The sequence below is a fragment of the Mastigoproctus giganteus genome, chromosome 9 (genome assembly GCF_048544385.1).
Source record: "Mastigoproctus giganteus isolate SK-2022 chromosome 9, ASM4854438v1, whole genome shotgun sequence".
Classification (NCBI taxonomy): Eukaryota; Metazoa; Arthropoda; class Arachnida; order Uropygi; family Thelyphonidae; genus Mastigoproctus; species Mastigoproctus giganteus.
The window spans coordinates 99,378,788-99,393,941 of record NC_143583.1 but is presented as its reverse complement, the minus strand read 5'-3'; the positions used below and the strand labels follow the sequence as shown (position 1 = coordinate 99,393,941).

Sequence of the window (15,154 nt, the reverse complement as noted above, 5' to 3'; positions counted from 1 at the left end):
GATGGGAAGCGATATGTCAGAAGAAGAAAATCGGAGGAATACCATCCTGACTGCATAACACCGAATGTAAAGTTCCCCGCTGGTCAGATGGTCTGGGGATACATAACAAGCAAAGGGGTGGGGCGAATTAAGTTTACTAACGGAACGGTGAATGCAGAAACCTACACTGTTATCTTGGAGGAGTGCCTGAAACCCGTTATTAGGGATCACCACACCGACGTCCAAAACTTCATTTTTCAAAAGGACTCAGCACCTTGCCACAGATCAAAATTGGTAAGTTTTATGCTATTTAGATTTAATGATGAGTTTGTCTTCTTGTCCCACAAGGCTTAAAACTTACTTACACCAATGTTTTCCCTCGTTTTTCTCCCTTAAAGTGCAGTCATACCTCAGAAATGCTGGTATTACAGTGTTGGACTGGCCCGGCAATAGTGCAGATTTGAACTCTATTGAAAATTGCTCGTACATAATCTCGTCTAAAATTGCTCAGAAGAAGCCAACAAGTAAGATTCAGCTGCAGGAGAGCTTTGTAAGGGTGTGGTACCACGAAACTTGAACCACAAAAGTGGTAATCAAACCCAAACCTATATCGCTTCAATAGGTTTGGGTTTGATTCCAGTACAGCTCTGGGAGCCAAGATGTTCTTAGTGTGATTAGAAAAGGGTTTTCCCAAATTGACAATTCTTACCGTTCATTCTGTTCTTATTTAGTTTTTTTAAATTTTTTCTTCAATTTTCATTAGTAGGTAGATTTCTCCTTAAGACCTGCAAGCAACTTTTAGAAAGGAAGGGCATCTTTCGTTTTTCTTCACTGTGATCATCTCTCTAAACTCTTTGATACTTATCGGTACATATCTCTCTAAAACTTTTTGGCAAAGGCCAAAATGGGTTACAGAGATATATACGGATCAGTATCAAATAAATAGATATTTATTTGTTTATTTATATTATTATTATTACAAATATCCTCCTTATGTGGAATTCCAGCAGAAGTAGTCCGCGTATCACACCGAATTCCTCCAAGATGGTTTAAGAGAATAGGATCTATTGAATGCGTCAGAAGAGGAAATAGTCAAGGAGATACATGAGCAAAACGTAATACAAGCAAGAAGAATTGGCTCCAATAAGACAGATGGCAGTCTAAATCCCATCACATAATATCATTTTACTTTCAGCCAACCTCAGTTAAATCTGGTTTCTTACACTGCCGTGTTTGTCCGTACATTCCATATGATGTTACAAATGTTAGACATTTAGCCATTCTCGGGCCAGTGTAAACATGATGATATATGTCCAAATTGTGGGTGCAAAAATGAGGTTATGTGTGTGTGTTTGTGTGTGAAGTGCCAAAGCAAATTTGGCTATGAGGCTAATCGACCAGAATACACAATTTACAGACAATTATGCGTATTATGTGGTGGGCCTGTATGCTGGACAGAAAATTTGAGGTTCTTTCAGGGAGAAAAACCATGCAACCCTCACGCGAAACCGACTAACTCAGTCATGTTGTGAAATGAGCTCATAAAAATTCTTCGCGTCATTGACAGATTCGAATCTATTTCCACCCGGTGTGGGTTGAAAAATGAATAATATTAGAATATTACAAGGCATCTGGATGCTCCACTTTCCTTTAGAAAAAGAACTAACATGAGATGACAAACAAGCCCCTCATATTAAAAAAAAAAGAAAAACCCACACAGATAGAATCATCTTCCTCTTTCTCAAAAGTAAGAGTTATCATGTCACACAATGGAACTGTTGAGGCTTTCGCAGTAATGCTGATGATCTGTATAATTTGATTTCCCCTTATGAGTTTGTAGTTGTTTGCCTGCATGAAACTAACTTAACTGCTCAGGTGATTCCCAAGATCAAAAATTACATGTTATATCGGAAAGACAAATTCAACTTCTACCAGCCCACGAAATTTTGGCAGTCCTGGTAGTCTCAGGGATTCCGTCCAGACTTATTGCATTACAAACCTCTTTATAAACTGTTGCTGTATGCGTAATAATTTTTATTGCTTTAACATTAGTCTTGATTTGTCTTCCACCCAGTCATTCTTGAACCATCCGAGATCTGAAAGATCACGTTCTCCAATTTCCATCTCCTTTTTGTTTATTGCGCGGCTTTAATAGACACTGGAGTTTTCTGGGGTTCTTCTGTCCCAAATGGGGGAGGAAAGCTCACTGAAATGCTGACTGACAGATACAATCTAACTTTACTAAATACTTGCTTACCAACTTTTACGTCCGCCTACCTACAGGACCAACCTCTGAAATCTACCTCTCCATTGATCTCCCATCCTCTATTAGAATGGACAGCATTTGATGATGCGCTCAACAGCGATTGATACTAGGTATGAAACTAATATATAGTCTTCAGACGTCCTACTCCATATTGCCTGAAACTGAAATAAATTGACAATTTTCCAAAGAAGATTGGATAAAACATAGCACACGTCTGTTTTGATGATCACATTGTTCAGTTTTAATCTGCCGGCGCTATAACTAAACACAGACATCTCAAATTCCAACAGTTGTTGCTACTACAGTTTCACAATCTCGGATTAAAAATACGGAACGTAAAAATCACTGATGCAATGCCACAAAAAGAAGGAAAAGCAAACCATGGAACTTATTTAGAAAACATCCTACTACTGTTAATCTAATTAATTACAAGAGACTTACAGAGAATGTTTACTAAATCAGTTAAAAAGCTGAATTGGCGCAATAATGCCTAACCTACCAATGCCTCATTAAACACTAAATTACCAAACATTAGAAAAAAAGCTAAGCAAGACTCCCAGATTATATTTTCTCCCTCGGTTAATAAAAGTAGTTAATAAATAGCAAATTTTCTCTGTTAAACCACTCCACTTCTCGAATGTGACGGGCAAAAGCTCCCTTTCCTCCACAGATTGCAAATGCAGATTAGAACAAGTGTTCTTTTAACTATTAGCCGTTTTCACATATGGAATGACTGATTAGAATCAGTCAATCCAGACTGATCGTCTGGAATCAGTCCAATCTTCTGAAAATACTAGTTATAATCAGTCATTCCAGAAGATCAAAATTGTACACTGACAAATTTAAACTGAACTTCTCAGCTACCTGTCCTTTACCCTTTGAGCCCTCAGTTGGCATAATCACGTTCCTCTCCACAACGGGTGGAAAATAATTGAGTTCAAATCCCGTGAATGATGTGAAGAATTTTTATGTTTTTTTTTTTTTTTTAAATTAGCTGAATTAGTCGGTCTCAGGCAAAGTCAGCACGAAACTTACAGACAGTATACACGGAGCAGTATGGCCTTAGTTGCTGATACTTCTAAAACCCTACTACAACAACAACAACAGCAAGTAACTCTAGCACTAGGAGCCCTCAATAACAATAGAATAGGAGATTTTTATGGTGACGGCTGTGTTCTGTATGTTCCATGAAACAAAAACGAAGTTCATTTATAATCTTCAGTTGATTTGAATGGACTTCGAATCTAGTAGTGATAATGTTATTATTTATTAATGTCGAGTTCTCAGTTTATCTGCAAGCTTCGTCTGAGATGACTGAGTCAATCTCGCTTGAAAAAAGCTCAAAAAATTCCTGTTGGCGACTGAAGGAATTCTAACCAGGATATTTTCCAAAATGGTGGAAATTGTGGAAATCACTTTGCCATATGAATGTAGTATTTGAATGTAGACTCGTTGATATTAATAATTTTTCTCCTGCCTAAGTCAGTAAAGAATTTCGAAAGCTTTTTCTCAGAACAAACTTATTTGGCTTAATAAATACATGTTCCTCAAACACCACCTTCTGCCTTTCTTCAATTCTTTCATTCATAGAGAAATCTCTTTCATTTCCATATATCTTTCATCTCTTATATCTAAAAGTAATTCCATTCATCCTTTCTCCTGACTGAGATGGAAACACAATAAAAAAAAGTTATTTGAGGAAGTTAAGTTCTTTTTTTTTTTTGGTTTTAACCAGAAGTCCGGCGGTTGCAAATACCAGTGCATTTAAAAATTAAGTGTGACAGTGAGGGATGATGAATCATTTGCGATGCTAAACGACATATTTTGTTGAATGTACGGGAGTTAATTAATTATCGTTAGCAGCTTGAATGATAACCTTGCAGGTACACACGTACCTCACCATAATTAAGGTAGTGGACGTAATTATCATTTAGGGACTTATGAAACACTCAGGAGAAAAGTTCTCCTGGAATTAAATAAAATGATACTCTGCGTACAGATTAATTGTAAAATTTCTTTACTGCTCGGAAAGGTTATTTCTAAGGAAATTTTGAAAAATAAAATAAATAAAAAAACTTTCTACCACAATTACAATGATTCAGTCCAAAAAACACTAAAATGGGTGAAATGAAGAGACATAATTAAATAGTTTTTCTATTTTAATAGATTCTGGAATAAATCTCGTATTCCAACTCTTAAAATGTTTCAGAATTGCTAATTATAATAATTTGTTTCTAAAATGCTTCTGTAAGGTGACTTCGGGCAAACTAGGTCTCTACTGAAACCTGAAAGAAATTATCTAAATTTTAGAAGTTGTCAATAACTTTGAACGATCAGTTAATTGTTTAAAATAACCACTGATACGAGTCATTAGCATATATCACTGATACAGGTCACAATAGGAGTCATTAGCATATCGTGTTTGTGAATTGTGTGTATTTGTTTGCCTTTTTCACTGGATGAAGAATTCCATTTTCTTGAAGAAAGAACCATGCAGCTCCCCGAGCAGAAACTTGTACATCCTGTTCAAGAATTCAGTCAGAAAATACAAATACTGTAAAATGAAGTTTAACAGTCATACCTCGTATAGGTATGCATGTTTGTAGTTTTTGTCTGTTTGACGATTAAGGTTGCCGTGAATAGTGCATGCTTACTCTGTACAGAAGCAGTATACTGTCAAGCAAGTCCTGTGAGTTTTGTGTAGCACTGGGTTATGTGATATGTTGAAGATTGGCCATTATCTACCAGAAAGCAAGGTTTACTTGAAGGCTGCTTCCTTTACCTGTCCCTGCCACGAAGAGGCAGGTCATGCCTACTTTACACTAGCAGGACACCCCCGGCGAAGCCGAGGAAAAGATGGAGCCTTGAAAATACAAGAATGGAGCAAGAAAGGAAATAAAAATTAATGGACCGTGTTGGGAGGAGAGGAACCACAGAAAGAGGTAGTTATGGTGAAGCCTTTACAACAGAATTGCTGGCAGAGGTCTTGATCATAAATGATTCCGCCCTGCAGAAGCAGTGCGGAATCATTTATGATTCCGCACTGCTTCTTCAGACTGGAGGCAGACGGGCATCAAGGAAGAATCAAACCTCAAGGTCAGCAATGGTGGTCTTCAGTACCGAACAGCAGGTCAGAAGGGTCCCTAGGTCAGCAAACAGTAGCAAGCCGAGCTAAACCAGACGACTCCAAAATTATCACTAAAAGAAAAGGGCCAGAAAGCGACTCAAATAGGGAGCACCAATGAGAGTTGCAATCCGACCTTGTAGACAAGTTCAGCAGTTGAAAAAGATCCCACCCTCAGGACACAGGTATTAGCGAAACAATTCGCACGAAGGAGACAGCAGGAGCAGCAATTCTACTTTTGTGTAGAAACGTCAGCAGTAAGAAGTTATCCCTCATCTACAGATTGTAGGGGTCAACATACAGTTACGCTATGTAGAGAAGCGATCCTACACCAAGGAATCAAACTATCATAACTACAAAATTAATCACAATTTCTGTTTTTAGATGAATGGTGGCGACCTACCTCCCACCATGAGGAAGTAGACCGCCACCAGAGAGTGAAACCTCATATCACAATCCAAATATTTCTGTGTATAATTCTAAAACTGCACCTAGGATCTAGAAATCTTTATTGTAATAATAATAATGCAATTTGGTATATTGCAATATTGCCCTTCACGGCCAGAATGCCATCTACCTATATTCGATAATTTTCTTCTTGAGAATACCGAGATAAAAATTAACCTTCCTCTTAATATAAACGCAGCGATGTCACCCAGCCTGTTCGCAGTGGTTGTGCTGAACCGGATGTTAAAACTTTATAAAGACTCTGCTTCAATTATAGTTAACTGTCTCTAAACAAACAGCTGAAACTGGTTGTGAAGGACACCACTATACAAATATGGACGATTTTGCAGATTAATAACAGTCTCTGTCTGTCTTTCCTCCTTCTTTTAATGCATTCGCTAGAGACTATGCTGCTAATTGCGTATAAAAACAAACTCAGCTTTCCTTTTTTCTATTTATTTTCTTTTACTCAAAGCATTAAACTTCTTGTCATATATTTTAGGGACTGATATATGCAGTGGAATCTAACTAATTTTTTGCAATATCTGCTATAAAATTGCTTCCCTTTGCGAATTTGTTTAGTCAAGCTTAAAATTTAATCAACTCTTTTCTTTGAAGCCAATGAAAAACACTTAAATTTCTTGGTTTTCTCATGTTTTTTCTGGTTCCTCGACTTACTCATTTGCGAGGAGTACAGGTTCCACAGAGCCGCCTCCGTAGCCAGGTGGGAAGGAGCAGCAGTGCGTAGCACACGCTTCTTGATTAGACCGCGGTTCGAGCCCGTCACCACCAAATACGGAGGATGCGGAAAGGTTAGGGAATGACCACCGCATATTCCCGGAGCAATATGGCCTTAGTTGCTAATGCTCCTAAAAACCAAATAACAAACAGGTTCCACCAACAGTGGAGGTAAAATACAACACAGCACAGTTTTTATTAAACATCCACTTAAAAGAAGAGAAAGTAATTTTTTTCTAATTAACCAGAAATCACTTAACTAAAGACAGTTTGTGGTTTTTGATATCTTCCCATAATTCATATAAATCACAACAAACAACGCTACCATCTGGCGATTAAATTTCGAATTATAGAACATGACGTGGAAGGCGTTAACTTATTATTAGCTTAATTAATAATGTCAGATATTAGACCAAAAGCATTATTTAAACTAAACACGGTACAGAATTTTTGTATAAATTGTTTACATAATTTATTTCTTAATTGATAAAAATAATTACATTTTAATGTTCAGTCGTCAATTTATTTAATCCATAAACTCTATTCCTGGTGAAAAGCTTTCTAATTTATATTAATTTCATTTTTATCCAGTTTCCATTCCATAATCCATTATAATTATAGTTATTATTAATTTCTTATTGTTAAAAAGTAGGAAAAATGAAACTGCTTATTGGAGTCGCATTGGATCCTGCGTATTAACAAATGCATGCCCCAAATAGGCATTTCTCCAAGAAATGTGTAGCACAATTTGTTACTGTGGCTGGTTACAACTTTGATTAAGATCTAATGTCACACCACAATTCTTAAATGACGATTTGGTAAACTCAAAACTCTGGAAAAAAAAATAGATAAGCATCCCATTCAACTGAGTAATTTTGTAATTGAAAATTCATCAGTTTTGATTAATATCATATCATCGTCAGAATATTCTGAAAGATGTACGATATGTCTTTATAGCTTTGAAACTGTAGAGCAAGATCATGGACAAACATGCATTCAAGAATGGTTTTTGTAATGTATAATATAATTGTATGTCAGTAATGTGATATAATTACTGTATTGAAAATATTTAATTGATATGGATTTAAAGTAGCGCTATAATCATCTTAACGCGCGAGGTTAAGGCATTGCTACGGTGTTGATTTTGCTAGAAACATATTTTGTTTCAATTCCTGCTTCCATAAAACTGAATGTATCCCTTTCTGCTTATCACTTTAGCCGATGCTCAGCAACAGTATTTTCGAGTGAAGCCAAAAGATACAGAAATAGTCGAGGGCCAAACTTCGGATTTGCAGTGCCATATAGGGAACCAGGCCGGCGCTGTTCAATGGAGTAAAGATGGATTTGTTTTAGGTAAGCTTAGTAAGTGTTTATTAATAAGTAAGTGGTTTCCCAATAAACACTAACTTTGTGGGCTAATTACTTGGATATCGCATAATTGAGAGGGTAGAGATTAGCATATTTCCAGGAATAATATGCGAATTTCTTATTATATTCATAGACTATCAGCTTTCTCCTCCCTGAGGATTCCACATATGATTTCTGGATTAGTATGAAATGCGAGCTACCACATATAGAGGGTCATCCGAATATAGCACCTATTAATTGGTTAGCTTTAAATAAATGCCTCCATGCTGCAATAGCATCACGGAAACTTTTTAATCTCTGTTAATAAATAGTCCCAACCCAAGGAAACTGGCTATTTTTAGCGTATTCAAGACCGCTGGATTCATTTCATGTTCTTGATGAGTGTTTAAATAAAGATTTAAGTGGTCTTGGGCAACTTAGATGTCACGTACAGATGCTAGATATTTTTTTGCAAAATTTTACTGCTTGTTGCGACTATGTTTTTTTTAAAAAATATTTCGTGGAACTGTCTTTCTGGATGCTTATTGGTAATCTTTTTATTTAGGCTTATAAGAAATCAAACTTTTTAAACCCAAGAATTGGTTCTAGTTACTTCCGCTTGGTTTCTCTAATTGTTTTCACGATACAGTTTTCTTCCTTTTATTATTATTTTATTTGAATTACACCTTACCATCATTGAGCTAAACTTTCCTTTCTTGCTTTAATATTTCTTGATGCTTCGTCCTCTTCCCTACTCTCCGTCATTTGAATTCACAAACCCAGCTTTTCATTTTCCTCATTTGTTCATTCAACTTCCGTTTATTGGAACAACCTCCCTTAAAATGCATTTCCTGAAAGTTACAATATGCAGAAATTCAAGTCTAATATCAACAAGTATATCTTCTTTCATTCTTCCAACCTCCAGCCCATGCACGGTAAAAATGTTAGATAGATATGATTTAACTTAGTCCCTCATGAGAGGTTACTGCATAAGCTGAAACATTTTGGGATTACTAGAAAATTCTAAGATGGGTGGCTGCATGGCAGAAGACAAAGGGTTATGATTAATGAATATTCTTCGGATTGGTGTCAAGTCAGAAGTGAGGTCCCCCAAGAATCTGTTCTTGGGCCGCTGTTGCTTCTGATTTTCATAAACGACATTGACGATAGTATTGAAGGCTTGATGTCAAAATTTTCAGACGGTGTAAAGATTGGCAAAGTAGTTAATTATCGGTAACAAGCATCGTTTCTTCAGGATGACTTGAACAGGCTGCAAAATTGGTCAGGAAAGCGGCAACTATGCTTTAATACAGCAAAATGCAAGGTCATAGACTTGGGAAATAGAAACCCCAAAATAAATAATTCACATGGTGGGTTGAATAAAAACAGTAGAGGAAGAATGGGATCTGGGAATTATAATACGAACAGATACATGAAGTTTTTTGAGTAGTGTAAACAAGCAGCCAGGAAAGTCCATTGTGTTCTATCGATGATTTATCGAACGTTATCCTGTAGGGACATGAAGATCATACTCTCACTGTATAAATCAATTGTAAGACCACATTTAGAATGCTGTGTTCAAGTATGGAGATCTCATCTGAAAAAAAAAAAAAGACATTGAGTTTCATGACAGGGTTCAAAGGCAACTCGCATGGTGAGATCTGCAAATATGGCGGACGTACTTGGAAAGACTCCAATTATGTGGGCTATATAGTTTGGCAACCAGGCACCTCAGAGGTGACCTGAAGGCTTTGAGAGGGGTTAGTAAAATAAATGATGGTAGAATTTTCACGGTTATAGAGAATTCCAGAACTTGGGTGCATAAATTAAAATTATAGGGAAAGAGGTTTAGACTAGATTGCAGGAAGTTTTCATTTAGCCAACGAGTCGATAATTACTGGACCAGGTTGCCTTCGATCGTAGTTGAGGCTGACAGTTTGAATAAATTCCAAAGTAAACTGGACAGTTATCTATGTGAAGAAGGAAGCAAATAATTTGTATTTACTTTTATACTTGTGTTTTTGCGACCAGTGCAGCAAAAGCCTGTGGTTTCATTGCACTGTATTACTATTTACTATCACTTAGTCAGCCACATTGTAAAAAATTTCCTTAAAACTTCCTTGCGTCCTTGACGAGATTCCAACTTGGCTTTTTCCCACCTGGTGTGGGGAAGACTGTGATTATAACCACTGCGTTACGTACCAGGGCGAGAGAGAGAACTCCTTGATAACTTTTCATCGTAAAACATTCAACTACACAATGGTAAGATAATATATTTCTATGCATTCTAACCTGTAAGAAAAGAAAGCTGTGACTGCCTCATTAACTATAAAGAGAGTCGCTGATGAGTGCCCTTCATTTTTCTGATTAATTATTAAGATCGTCTACATTCGATCAATACTCCTCCAAAACGATCATACGGTATAACGACTTGCAACATGGACCTCGTGGAGTACGTTTTTCTCACATTCGATGTCGCTTTTAAAATTCCTGTGAAGAGCGCAAAAAATGACATCTCTTCGTCACAGATAATGACTTCGGTCTGTTCCAGAAATAACTACTTCCTTGCAAGAGGGGGGCGGGGGGGGAAGACCCTAAGTAAAAACACAAGCGCTTTCGCAGTGTTCCGTGATATTTTTTAGCTCTTAAGAATCAAAAAGTGGCAGGAATTTTTTTAGCAAAGGTAAAACAGACTATAGAATAAATAAAATTGCCAATTTTTTATTAGTCCAAGCTGATTTTTGAAATGAGAGATTTGACTAACCACATTTTTTATGAGAATATACAATAAAAGCTTTCTTTTATTTCGAAGTCAGTCTCTCTCGCTGAAAAGAGCTTAGCACACGTCATGTTGAATTTAACAGAATTCAGTTGGTGTCATTAATGAACTTTGAATTCCATTGTGCAATTTATTCATTGTACTTCTTAACAACATCAACAATATTTCGATTGCCTATCAGAAAAATTATCTGTGAATTTTATCATTCGGTTATGACTTTGTGGTAACGGATAGCGGATGAAAAGCAAACATTAATAAACTCATCCTCTTTATTAACCACTAAGATCCTTCACGATTACAACTTCTTTGTATTAACTCCAATTATTCTCATTCTGTTTGTTTTAAACAAACAGAACGAGAATAATTGGAGTCAGTGTAAGCTTTTGTTTTGTTTTATATTTCTTCTTCCATGAAAGAGTATTGCGATACTTTATCCTTTGCTAATTTATGAAATCATTTGAGAGAATTTTTTTCGGTTGATAGATATCAGTTCTGAGGACAGTATCTGGTTTTAAAATTACGTACCATTAAAGAATACAAAGATTTCAAGAGAAATGTTTTATCAAAAGCTTCTATGTTCATTAAGAAAATGAAAAATCTGTCATCTGTCGGCAGGATTATAATAAGCTTAGATATTCAATTACAATATAGAGTTCAAGAAACTTGTGTGCGTGTACACCCAGGTCCGATGACGATATAAATGTCAAATATATTACCGATATAATTATACAAAAATTATAACGAATATCTTATTACTAATATGAAGATAATCGTATTTAATTAGATTTGGAAATGTATTTAATTTTGTTCAGTGAATCTAAAAATTGTCCTCCATTATTTGAACTTAGCAGTCAAAGTTTGAGAGAGAGATTAATTATATTTCGGGCATATTATCCATGCTACTATTAATTTCTTCACTTTCACTAAGAAGTTATTTAATATCCTATAATTTAATTAACTTCTCAGCCAGATGTTAAAGAACATTAAAAGAAGGACAAAGAAACGCATCTTTATATATTTATTGACACTCAACCCTGACAGATTCAATTCGTTTATTCGGTCCTACAAAAAAAGAAGTTAGAAATAATTAAGTTTCGCATTCTAAGGCGTCCAAACGGCGTTTGCCTGGTTGCCAGGAGGCAGTGATAATGATATTACGTTAGCTTCGCGTGGCATTGGGAAACTTCGGATCTGAATTGGTTGGCAAACCCCAAACTGAACGGTATTTAATAATGGTTTTGCATTAAAAGAAATCCCGAACTTGAGTTGAGTTGACGGCCATAAATAAAATCTTATTTCTGTCAGGGGATTAATTATTTCGGCTTTCCTTGCTTGCTTGCTTTTCATGGTCAAGGTGTCAAATTCATTCTGAATTCTGCATATTGTTATGGAAAGTGAAAAGTGTCGAATGACTTTTAGAGCTTCAAATTTCAGATTAGATACAAAATTTGTATAAGTCAGAGGCGAAAGAGTAGTAATTGGAACAGCCAGTTTCTGACGAGTAATTACTGTGAGCAGAGTGCACTAGCCTTAATGGAGTATTGCATCATCTTCTGCCGAAATTTAAAAATTTTCACAATGGTTATCGAAAACTGGCTGAAGCGTCAGAGAATCTTACCCATAAGAGGAGGGAGCATCAATTATGTGAAATACGCATAAGATACAAATGTTTCAAGAAGAAATAGAAAAAAAATAGTTACAGCAGAGAGATAATAATATGCAAATCCAACGTATCACGATTATTGCCGCCCTCGTGGGTAGCACAGTTGGTAGAATCGGTGTCCTCCCACACCGGGTGGAAAAGATCCGAGTTCGAGTCCCGTCGATGACGTGAAGAATTTTTATGGGTCTTTTTCACAACATGGCTGAGTTAGTCGGTCTCGGACGCAGATAGCATGCTTTTTTTATCCCGAAAACTCGAGATTTTCCTCCAGCAAACAGAAAATCAACACACAGAACACACTCAATTTACAGACAGTGTTGCCTTAGTTGCTGATGCTCCTAAAACCTCAGTACAACACCAACAGCAGTTATTGCCATGACTACGCATCAAGTATCAGGACATACAAACTTTATTTTTTATATTAAACTGTCATATTAGGGCTACTCGAAAAGAGCCTCATCCACCCATGAAAATTACAATTGCATGTGTTCTCTAGTTGGTTTCCTGTTTTGCTAGAGAAAGTATCCGAGTTTCCGGGAGAAAATCCCTGAGACCGACAAACTCGGTCACTGACGGGATTCAAACCCTGGCCTTTCCATGCGGTGTACAAGAACAGTGGTTATAACCATAGTGTACGCGTAAAGACAGCATTAGGACATACAGAAGATGAGAAATGGAAGGGTTAGTAAATAAATTAAAACCTTCATATTTTATCAGCTGATGAGCCCATAAGGTACTGACTGCTACCATTTTACATTTATCTTCTGATGAAATTCGGCTTGCAGGCTAATATATTTTTCTGTGCTAAAAATAATAACACATTTCAAATTTAAGAGGAATCATAAAAGAAGAAAAAACTCGAAACTGATTGAATTGTAACAGTCAGTTTCCTAACATTCGTACTGAAATCTTATTTCCACAAGTTATCCAATTTTGGAATCTTAAAAAATCCGTAAGACGTTCAGGAAGAATTTTTCTTCACCAGTTCTTGAATAGAGTTGGACCGTTTCTAAATCTCTGAGAGTTTCAGAGAATTCCTCTTCACTTACATTTATCGACGTTATTTAAGACTTCGACGAACTCGTTAATCACTTTACATGACAACGCAGAAGGAAAGCTTGGAACTTGGCAGTTGTCCTAGGGGATTAAGATAGTCTGGGAATACGGAAGATAAGACACCAACGGGATGCTTGTGTGTGTGAGATTTTTATTCCTTTTGTGGTTATAAGATTTAGCTCTATTTGAAGCTTAACGGAGAGGAATGCGAGGGTGGAGATGCTCCAATTTATAGTAACGCTCAGCATTCTTAGACACAGTTAACATTTCTGCTGGTAGAAGTCCTATGTTTCAAGTGCACCACATGTCGGCAAAGCACTTGAAAGGGGAAAAGCAAAGACATTTATTCCTTAATGGATGTATTTTGTTTCTGAAATCTGCACTCGAATCTGTGATGACCAGCTGTTCTTATGACATCTTTATCAAGTCCACAGAAATTGAGTATCGGTAGACAATACATGTGGAAACCTAACACCAGTTAGGATGGGCTTTAAGTTATCGAATATCACGGAAGCTTTCTCTACTAAGCTCCATTAAACACGTATCGGATGACTATATGTTATTTGGAGAACAAAGAGTGAAAGCTGAACTTTCGTTCTGTGGTAACACTTTTGTCCCATTAAAAGAGTAATTGGATCGATGCTTTTGTTAGTGATGTGATGCAGAATATAGAGGAGACAATTGCAGTTTAGAAGGTAGATTTAAGGGCGATATACCAAGTATGGGAACAATATCATATGTATGTGAGACGGTGGTAGTGGGGGAAGTTACAGTTATTATCAGTAACTAGCGAGAATCGCATGACGCTGACAAATGCCATTGCATACATTAATTAACCTGTACATATGGACTTTCGTGGTAGCACTTTTGTCTCATTAAAAGAGTAATTGGATCGGTGCTTTATTTGCGTAATATTCAGTGACGTGATGCAGAATATAGAGGAGAAAATTGATTGTAGTTTAGAAGGTAGACAATGATAGTTAGAACCTGTAATTTAACCGTTATAAGTTTAAAATCAAAATGAACCATACAGAATTTTTTTTGCCATAATACATTCGAATTCTGGACTGCCCCACGTTACATGTCAACGGTATGATGTTTAACAGCAGGGCGTACGTCTTTTGCCATACCAAACTTACCAGTCGCGGTCTTTAACCGAAAAACAAAACAAAATGTTTCTTCTGTGATGCGTTGCCACTTCCCCCTATTGCACTACTTCACATAAACGACACTTCCCTACTGAACAGTAGACACACAATTCATACTCTGACGATGTGAAATATTAAATTTGTAAAAAGATACTTGGAAACATATCTCACAACTTGAGAGAGAGAGAGAGAGAGAGAGAGAGAGAGAGAGAGAGAGAGAGAAAGAAATGTTATTTTTGCATTAGGTACATCAGCGGCTAAGGCGATTTTCTGTTTGGTGGATGAAAAACCCGAGTTTCTGGGAGCAAAACCACGCTTCCCTCTCCTAAGATTGATGATTTACGCAGCCACTTGTGAAAAAGGCCCATAAAAATTCCTCAAGTCATCGAAAGAACTCGAACTCAGGTCTTTTCTACCCAGTGTGGAGAGGACATCAATCCTACCAACTGTGCTACCCACGAGGGCTAGAGAGAAAGAGAGAGAATTACGATGAGGAAAATATTGCAACTGGTTTCCTCCTTCCATTTCCACCTTCTTTACACTAAAAGAAAACTACTGATAAAAATCCGTGTGCTTTAGAAAAGAATTATCGTGAAACTTAATGAAA

The 15,154-nt window shown here is 36.7% G+C and overlaps 1 protein-coding gene across 5 annotated transcripts in view; it reads left to right on the top strand.

Annotated features, from left to right (window-relative positions):
• Positions 1-15,154, top strand: part of LOC150080586 (nephrin-like) — a 290,072-nt gene that overhangs the window by 154,648 nt on the left and 120,270 nt on the right. For all 5 annotated transcript variants that reach the window (XR_016547380.1, XR_016547381.1, XM_090381185.1 and 2 more), the window contains exon 2: positions 7,773-7,907. Coding sequence is in view for 2 of the 5 variants with exons in the window: in XM_090381184.1 (XP_090237310.1) it covers positions 7,773-7,907 (135 nt within the window). In the remaining 3 variants the exon portion in view is untranslated. The remainder of the gene's footprint in view (positions 1-7,772; positions 7,908-15,154) is intronic.